The sequence below is a fragment of the Panulirus ornatus genome, chromosome 53 (assembly GCF_036320965.1).
Source record: "Panulirus ornatus isolate Po-2019 chromosome 53, ASM3632096v1, whole genome shotgun sequence".
In the NCBI taxonomy this organism is placed as follows: domain Eukaryota; kingdom Metazoa; phylum Arthropoda; class Malacostraca; order Decapoda; family Palinuridae; genus Panulirus; species Panulirus ornatus.
The window spans coordinates 19,076,942-19,087,195 of NC_092276.1; the positions used below are offsets into that span (position 1 = coordinate 19,076,942).

At 39.1% G+C, this 10,254-nt stretch overlaps 1 protein-coding gene across 3 annotated transcripts in view; it reads right to left on the reverse strand.

The window, feature by feature from the left end:
- The window catches only part of l(2)dtl (WD40 domain-containing protein denticleless), a 37,490-nt gene extending 27,273 nt beyond the window's left edge, over positions 1 to 10,217 (reverse strand). For 2 of the 3 annotated variants that reach the window (XM_071692669.1, XM_071692670.1), the window contains exons 1-2: positions 10,114 to 10,217; positions 8,669 to 8,920 (exon numbers count right to left, since the gene is read on the reverse strand). In XM_071692669.1, the coding sequence (XP_071548770.1) occupies positions 8,669 to 8,920; positions 10,114 to 10,177 (316 nt within the window). In that variant the 5' untranslated portion in view covers positions 10,178 to 10,217. The remainder of the gene's footprint in view (positions 1 to 8,668; positions 8,921 to 10,113) is intronic. The other variant, XM_071692671.1, reaches the window with a different exon arrangement.
- Positions 10,218 to 10,254: the final 37 nt, after the last annotated feature.

The window sequence follows — 10,254 nt, forward strand, 5'->3', positions numbered from 1 at the left end:
GGAACCATGGAGGCGGAAGTGAGAAAACAGGGGGGGGGGGGGGGCGAAAGTTCGGGGAGCACTGAAAAATGTGTGGAAGGTGAAACATTATCTCGGAAAGCAAAAATGGGGGGTTTAAAAGGAATTAGGGGTTCCAAAAAAAATTTAAAATGGTTACGAGGTGTGGGCTATAGACAGTTGTGCAGAGAAGGGTGGATGTGTTGGAAATGAGATTTTTGGGAGGACAATATGTGGTGTGGGGTGGTTTATCGAGTACGTAATGAAAGGGGTTTGGGGAATGGGGTTTAAGGAGAAGACGGTTTTTTGAAATGGTTTTGGGCACATGGGGAAAATGAGTGAGGAAAAAATTACCCCCGAGGATATAAGTTTCAGAGGGGGAGGGGAAAGAGGATAATGGGGGACCAAAAATTTGGGGGTGGAAAATGGATGAAAAAGATTTTTAGCGATTGGGGGCCCGAACATGGGAGGGGGGTGAAAGGCAGACAAGGAAAAGAGTGAATTTTGGGAAAGAAGTGGTATACCGGAGTCGACGTGTTGTCAATGGATTTAACCAGGGCATGTGAAGCGTCTTGGGAAACCCTGGAAATTTTTTGGGGCATGGGTGTGGAAAGGGAGCGTGGTTTTGGTGCATTTTAATGACAGCTAAGACTGGGGTATGAACGAATTGGCCTTTGTTGCTTTTCCTAGCGCTAAAACCCCCCCACGCATGTGGGGGGGGGGGGTTGTCCCCTTTCATGTTTGGCGGTGGTGACGGGAATGAATAAAAGCCGCAAAATAAGAAAATTTTATACATGTTAACATAAACAAGTTTTTATATGTAAAATATAGTATAAAGTTGAAATGTATAGGGAGGGATATCGCGTTTGGACGTGTATGAAATACATGTGTTTTGGGGGTGGGTTGGGGCCCTTCCTTCGTTTTTTTTCCCCCCCGCTACCTCACTAACGCGGGAAGGGAGTGGGCAAAGTAAAAATAAATGAAAAAAATAAACATATTTTTTTATTACCCTTAAAATATTTTTCCCCTTTTTAAAGGTTGGATCAATTACATACAGCCTCTATGTTCAATTTCAATTTCCTTCAAGGGTCTTTGAACTAAATATTTTCCCCCACGTATAAATAAAGTTCTTTATGTCACCCATACAAACCAAAAAAAAAACTTTAAAAAATCTAACAATACTTACTGAGATTTGATTTAGCTGGAGCATCTCATCAGCTTTGTGGTGTGGTTTTTCCCGCGCCTGTCCCAGATAATTACACTGCCATCCGGCCCCTTTTGCTATCACATCTGGTTTTAACAGGAAACTATGAATTTCAAAGAAAGACGATACTTATGAGGAGTTTTTTAACATTAAGCTACACTCATCTTCCCGTAATTACTTACTTGTACATACAGTGAGACATTTCTACACTTATGGGGCCTCTCCCTTAAACTTTTCCCTTTTGCATATATTTCACACATTCAAAGCAGGATAGGTTTTCATTTCTGGGCGAATACCCAAAAAAATCAAGCAATTACATCTACTTGACAATAAATTTCATTGTCCCTTAGCACTTTCCCCAAAGGGTTCCCGGTTGGGCCCTTTATCCCCCAATTTAAAAAAATAGAAAAGTTTTTTTCCCCAAACAAATTTCCCCCTTCCAAAAAAACACATCCCTTAAACTTAAAAAAAACCCCATTAAAAAACCAATTCCCCCCTTTTTATTTCTTCCCCTCCCCTTTTCCAAAACCCCCCCTGGGAAAGTTTAGGCCCCAATCACTTAAACTCTTTTTCACTTCATCTTTCTACTTAAACTCTTTTTTTTACTTCATCTTTCTATCTCCCAAATTTTGGGCTCCCACTTCTCCTTTTCCCCCCCACCTCTGACCACGGGGGACAGCGACAAAGTATAATAAAGAAAAATAAAAAATATAAAATATTATTTTCCCTGGGGGGAAAGGGGGGAAAGAATAAATTCCAAAGAAAATTTCCCCGTGTGTTTTTAAAAGGCGACTAAAAGTGGGGGGAGCGGGGGGGGGAAATCCTCCCTTTTTGTTTTTAATTTTCCCCAAAAGAAAGAACAGAGAAGGGGGGGGGTATGAGGATAAATTTCCCCCTAAGGCTCAATCCCCCTGTTCTTTTGCGCGACCTCACAACACGGGGATGGCGAATAAGTAAGAAAGAAATTTTTTTTTTTTTTTTTATACTTTTTCCCCCGTTACGAGGTAGCGTTAAGAACAGAGGACTGGGCCTTTTTTTTGGGAAAATCCTCACAGACCTTTCCATGGTTTAATTCAGATGTTTCACATGCCCTGGTTCAATCCACTGACAGCACATACACCCCGGTATACCACATTGTTCCGATTCATCATCCTTGCATGCCTTTCACCCTCCTGTATGTTTAGGCCCTGATCGCTCAAAATCTTTTTCACTCCATCCTTCCACCTCCAATTTGGTCTCCTGCTTCTCCTTCTTCCCTCCATCTCTGACACATATATACTCTTTGTTAATCTTTCCTCACTCATTCTCTCCATGTGTCCAAACCATTTCAACATACCCTCTTTTGCTCTCTCGACCACACTCTTTTAATTACCACACGTCTCTTTTACTCTTTCACTACTTATTCAATCAAACCACCTCACACCACATATTGTCCTCAAACATTTCATTTCCAGCACATCCAACCTCCTCTGCACAACCCTATCTATAGCCCATGCCTCACAACCATATAACATTGTAGGAACCACTATTGCTTCAAACATACCTATTCCTGCTCTTCGAGATAATGTTCTCACTTTCCACACATTCTTCAATGCTCCCAGAACCTTTTCCCCCTCTCCCATTCTGTGACTCACTTCCGCTTGCATGGTTCCATCTGCTGCTAAGTCCACTCCAAGATATCTAAAACACTTCACTTCTTCCAGTTTTTCTCTATTCAAACTTACCTCCCAGTTAACTTGTCCCTCAACCCTACTGAACCTAATAACCTTGCTCTTATTCACATTTCCTCTCAATTTTCTTCTTTCACACACTTACCAAACTCAGTCACTAGCTTCTGCAGTTTCTCACCCGAATTGGCCACCAGCGCTGTATCATCAGTGAACAACAACTGACTTACTTCCTAAGCCCTCTCATCCACAACAGACTGCTTAATTGCCCCTTTCTCTAAAAGTCTTTCATTCACCTTCATAACAACCCCATCCATAAACAAATTAAATAACCATGGAGACATCACACACCCCTGCTGCAAACTGACATTCACTGGGAACCAATCACTTTCCTTTCTTCCTACTCATACACATGCCTTACATCCTTAGTAAAAACTTTTCACTGCTTCTAGCAACTTGCCTCCCACACCATATATTCTTAAAACCTTCCAGAAAGCATCTCTATCAATCCTATCATATCAGATCCATAAATGCTACAGACAAATCCATCTGTTTTTCTAAGTATTTCTCACATTCTTCAAAGCAAACACCTGATCCACACATCCTCTACCACTTCTGAAACCACACTGCTCTTCCCCAATCTGATGCTCTGTACATGCCTTTACCCTCTCAATCAATACCGTCCTACATTATTTCCCACGAATACATGACAAACTTATGCCTCTGTAATTTGAACACTCACCTTTATCCCCTTTGCTTTTGTACAATGGCTCTATGCATGCATTCCGCCAATCCTCAGGCACTTCACCATGATCCATACATACAATGAATATCCTTACCAACCAATCAACAACACAGTCACCTCCATTTTTAATATATTCCACCGCAATACCATCCAAGCCCGCTGCCTTGCTGGCTCTCATCTTCCGCAAAGCTTTCACTACTAAAACATATAATACTCTATTTGTTGTAGTGCAAGAAAATATTTTATTCGTCAAATGAATCAATACATATAATGTTGGCATTATTGTGACAGAACCCTAAAACAATAAATAACACACTTAAAAGAACTAAACTAACCTCAGCCTACATATATCAAGCAGCTCTTGAAACCTACCTAAGAAGAGATTTAAGTTTAAAAACTTCTGTCTAAGCCTGTTTCATCTGAACAATGAAATATCTCAGATATATGTGAAATGAGGACTTTCTAAATACCCAGTCAAACAAGTGGAGTAGCAATAGTTTTTTCTAACAAATACTATCCACTAACCTATGGCAGCAACAGCTTACGTGCTTTGGGACCACCTTCAACTAAAGACTGCGTGAGCAATGACATAAACCCAATCACTCCATGTGAAAGATTTGTCTAGCAGCTCAGCATTTGCAGATCACATGAGCTAACCCAAAAAGCAGTCATCATTAAATAAAGGGAAAAGTTTTCAGAAAAGAGAGGAAAAAATCAAAGGATACCACTTCAGAGAGAAAATGTCTTTCAGATATCTATCTACTTCTCTGATGCCTCTTCCCTCTGAGAGCTCCCATCAAGGGGCTTGCCCAGGTTAAAGAATCTCCACTTGTCCTTACATTCCTCCCTCAAATACACCATTCATGCATTCTTTCACCAATTTTCTCCCTCAAGCACTCTTCAACTCTTTTCCCCATATCACAAGTAGTCTTACTTTCACACCATCTATTTTAATCATAATATCATACACTCCTCTCTTTCAACAGGTTTAAACCACCTCATTTTTTTTTTCATCCACTCTACTATTCCACAATTCACTACATTTACACTCCCTGTCATAACTTTCACACCATCCATTTTAATCATATCATACAATCCTCTCTTTTAACAGGTTTAAACCACCTCATTTTTTTTTTCATCCACTCTACTATTCCACAATTCACTACATTTACATTCCCTGTCATACCACATCTCTAATACACCCACTTATTCATTTCTTTATCCCATCTAGTCTAACCACATGCTCCTATCAAATAGCTTATTTCCACAACCTGGAATCTTGACATCTGTGACTCATTCCATGTCCATGTTTCAGCTGCACAGGTCAGGGTCAGTTGAACTATGCTGTCCCTTAATCCTTTCTTCACTTCCATCCTTATACCTCTATCCTTCATTATCCCATTAAGAGACCCAGTAAGGCTTCTACCCTGTACTGCTTTCTCTCTTATCTCTCCTTCCATAACACCAAACTTACCCAAGATAGCTCCCTGATAATAAATTTCTTCCAGTCTTTCTCCTCTCATACCTATAACACAGTTTAGCACATTTTCTTCACTCACCCTTTAGGGCTTTGTAAAATCTATACTTTCACTGTTTCCTTCACACACCATTACATTACTTTTACTTGCATTTACCTTCAATCGCCTATGCTACATACAACATAAAATACACTTACAAGGTTCTGCAACTCTTCTCACAACACAGTATCACCTACAAACATGTTTGCCACTAGTAACCTTACATCACCACTACACACTATCTCTGCATCCCCATTTCCCTAGTTTTGATTTCATCTCTAGCATATATAAGTTAAAAAGCCACAGTAAAATCATACAGCCCTGCCTCATACCCACATGTATACCAATATTTTCCCTCAACTCTCCATCCACTCTCATCTATGCATTTGCTCCACTATATAGGGCTTTCACACCATCCAGCAGTTGTCCTCATACCCAACATACCCTTAACACACACCATACAGTATTTGACCCAACTCTGTCATACTATTTCTCCAGTTCCAGAAAAGCTGCATTATTACTTTTCGCAAGATACTGTGCCACAATTGTTCTCATCGCAAACTTTTGATACACACATCTACTAGCTTCCCTAAAACCCCCTCACTTCTCATTAATTCTGCATAGAGTCACTTTCATCACACTATCAATCAAACTCTTGCATACACTTTTCCTGGTGCACTTAACAAACTTATTATTTTATCTATCATACTTGATTGCTGTTTCCCATGTCAGCGAGGAAGCACCAAGAAACAAACAAAGAACGACCCATCCACTCATATACACATTTTTTACTTTTATTCATTTTGCTTTGTCGCTGTCTCCCACGTTAGCGAGGTAGCGCAAGGAAACAGAAGAAAGAATGGCCCAACCCAACCACATACACATGTATATACATACACGTCCACACACGCAAATATACATACCGATACATCTCAATGTACACATATATATACACACACAGACATATACATATATACACATGTACATGATTCATACTGTCTGCCTTTATTCATTCCCTTCGCCACCCCGCCACACATGGAATAACAACCCCCTCCCCCCTCATGTGTGCAAGGTAGTGCTAGGAAAAGACAACAAAGGCCCCAGTCGTTCACACTCAGTCTCTAGCTGTCATGTAATAATGCACCAAAACCACAGCTCCCTTTCCACATCCAGGCCCCACAGAACTTTCCATGGTTTACCCCAGACGCTTCACATGCCCTGGTTCAATCCAATGACAGCACGTCGACCCGGTATACCACATCGTTCCAATTCACTCTATTCCTTGCACGCCTTTCATCCTCCTGCATGTTCACTCAAAATCTTTTTCACTCCATCTTTCCACCTTCAATTTGGTCTCCCACTTCTCCTCGTTCCCTCCACCTCTGACACATATATCCTCTTGGTCAATCTTTCCTCACTAATTCTCTCCATGTGACCAAACAATTTCAAAACACCCTCTTCTGCTCTCTCAACCACACTCTTTTTATTTCCACACATTTCTCTTACCCTTACATTACCTACTCGACCAAACCACCTCATACCACATATTGTCCTCAAACATCTCATTTCCAGCACATCCATCCTCCTGTTTCCTTGTGCTACCTTGCTAACGCTAACACAAATGAGAATAAATAACTTGTAAAACTGACTTGGAGGCAAAATACAATTGGCTCTCCTGAAGGAGGAATCCCATGTCGTTCAAGGTAAATGCACATCTCAACATCTAGACCATGAAGTCGTCTGACAAAGATGATTGACAAAACAACAGACTTCTGCTGATTTTCTCCCAATGTGAAGATTCCAAGAATGGGTAAGATAAAGGCCTTCCTCCTCCTTTCCTGGGATATAGAAAAGAGACCAGGTTGAACCAGTACATCGAGTATTTTCATTTAAGGAAAGACATTCCTTGCCAACAGAGGTTTTATGGATTTCTGGGAGAACATATAAATGATCTTAAAAAAAACTCTTGATTTCCAAAAGCATATGGGATACTATTGAAAAAAAAGTACTAGACTTATGAAGTTGTCTGATAATGGATAATAACTTTAGGCTTATGAAGTTGTCTGATAATGGATAATAACTTTAGGCTTATGAAGTTGTCTGATAATGGATAATAACATTAGGCTTATGAAGTTGTCTGGTAATGGATAACTTTAGGCTTATGAAGTTGTCTGATAATAGATAACTTCAAACTTAATAGATTTATAATAAACCAAGAATCTTGGGTTTGATTTTATTTTCACAACAAAATGGCTAGGCTCTTGAAGTTGTCTGATTATTAAAAATAGGGCTTACTCAAACTTAATAGTTTTATAATATACCAAGAATATAGGGTATGATTCTTCCTTAACCTGAAAGTTATACACAAGACTTTTCTAATGAAGATACTGGAAATATATCTATCATTCAATATCACTGATGCTCATTCCCTCCAGGAACTACCATCAATGGGGTGGCCACAGCAAAAGCATCTCCACTTAACCCTGCCCTAACATTTCCCCCTCGCATATACCATTCCATGGATTCTTTCACCACTTCTCTCCCTCCAGTACTATTCTATTTTATTTCCCCATGTTACAGGTGATCTTCCTCTCATACCAACCCCTTTAATCGTACTACCATATACTCTCCATGTAAACTCCTCATCTTGCATCCTTTCCACATCACGTTTCACCTATTCTACCACTCCACAATTCACTTCCTGCCATACCACATCTCTCATACACCCCCTTATTTTTATCTTCATTCCAAGTATTTCACTAAAAGAGATTTTACAGAGCAAAAAGTGCTAATCACTTAAAAGAATTCTTTCAAGAAATGGGCCATCTATAAATTCAAGTAACATAATTAACCAAGAACCTTGGGTTTGGTTTTATCTTCCATGCGTTAACATGAAAAAAGACCTGTTCTTGTGTGACCAGTCTATGCATACTATTCTCTCCTCCCAGACCTCAAGGATGTAAGGAAATCAATCTTCTTATGAAGTTGGGGAAGTAAATGCGAGTAAACACTTTTAGCCTTTAAACTGTCTGACTTACGAAAAGTTCCAAATGGACAAGTGGAGAAACAAGCAGTCTCTTCAAAAAATCAGATCAGACAGCATTCTCAAACCTAGTCAATGCTGTTGCTTATAAGGTAGTACTTAAAGAAAACGCATTAAGAATATCTTGAAGATTAATACTAGCAAGTATCAATAGAACTTGAAAACTATTTGATCTAGAATGAAATACTCACCATTAAAATAAGGGAGTTTATTACTGTCTATTCATGTCTAAATGCACTCAAAATATAAAAAGAGATACAAAATGCTGCTCCATTTTCTAATATATTCAAAGTTTCTGGTTTCTAAATTCTGATCTTTAAAATATGGTAAAAATATTTCAGAAATACATTTCAAATCTATTATCTCCTTCTTGGGAAGTTCCATCCTCATCCATATAGAGGTAAAACATACACTAGACTAACACACAAAACACAAAAAGGTTTTCATTACTGGGTATTACACTGTCATCAGAAACAAATATTCTCTGACCCTTACCTTTCACTGGAGTCGAACTACCCAACTGTCGTGTATCTCTGAGTCCAATCTGTCCATCCTCATTTGCCAACACCAAAATGTGACCAAAATTTTGTCCCTCTCCAAATTTACATGCATATATTGGTGGGTCTGCTTCCTGCAGTACACTGTTTTCTGGATGACCTAATGCAATGCTATCACATTCATCTTTGCGAGAACACTTGAAGCTCCAAGCAAATAAACTTTTCTGAGCTTGCTTTACTTGACCAGGATCTGTGGGTAAGTAATGTGTGAAATAATGCACTAATCTCTTTAGCGAGTTACCTATTCTCCTTGTACCTTCAGGCATACTTCCACACCCATATCTCACCAGCAAGCTATCTTTCAAGCACTTCATAAGTGCTTCTCGTGTATTTAATGCTGAAATTTGGTTACTGTTCAGATTACAGCTTTGTCATTACTGACTAATACATTATGCATACGACTGCTGATGAAAATCACATCATTCTATACGTTACTTAACTCTAATCAAAACATTATTGCATATGTAGAGTTGACTCTGAAATAGAGTATGACACACATTTAGCTCATGAGAAACTTAAAGCAGGCTGAAAATGAAGATCCAGGGAAAACGTGAAGTTAATCAAATGTACGCGTTTAAAATCACGAAAAGCCCAGGATGCCAACATTAAGGTATTCAGCTTACATTTACTTACTATGGCCATGTGAATGAATTGGTTGTTCTCATCTGAAAATTCCTCAACACATTCTTTTGACATATATTATATATTCAAAAATGTCTAGAAAGAATGCATGCACACTTGTTCACACAGTTCACCAAGTGGAAAAACAACAATGACAATACATTTCTACTCTCAGTGGAAATTACTGTAAATTTAGCCCTCTCTGATAACTCAAATGTTTCCTTATACTTCTAATCCTTTTCATTATGGTAAATAACTACACAATTTTCCCGCATCTCCAAAGCCATCCTTACTTTAGTACAGTACACTTTCCATAAGTTAGTAAAGTTACTTCAAAGTCAACTCTGTTGGTGTAACTGTTCCCCTAAGCCCTAAATATACCAGTTAAGATTCTCTCCAGTATTCACATGTTCATATCCCACAGCCATAATGTGAACAATTACTTGAATTTCTTGCCATTCAGCGAAGCTTTCAGCACACTTCCAACTCCTCATTTGCACGAGTACACTCAAGTTTACCTTTCCCATTACCATTCTTAGCTGATAATCATTCACAAATACCCTGATTCATCAACAATACCTTACTATTTAACCATACTGTTACTGCACCAATAGTTGTAAACAGGAAACAAATGTCATGGATATGAGATAGACCCAATCACCCAATTCTCAGTGCTGGCCTTTAGACTACCATTACGAATATTTTCCCACTATAACCCACATTAGACATATCAAGAATGCTCTCTTCTTCCACGATACATACAAAAACCTCTAATACTCTTATCAAACAGCTCTGAGACGATGTGTTGCCGGAATCTACAAGACATCTCCACTCGGTTCGCGTCCAGAAGTAAACAAATTCTTCGCGGGAAACATCACGTTCAATTATGGCGCAAAACAATTT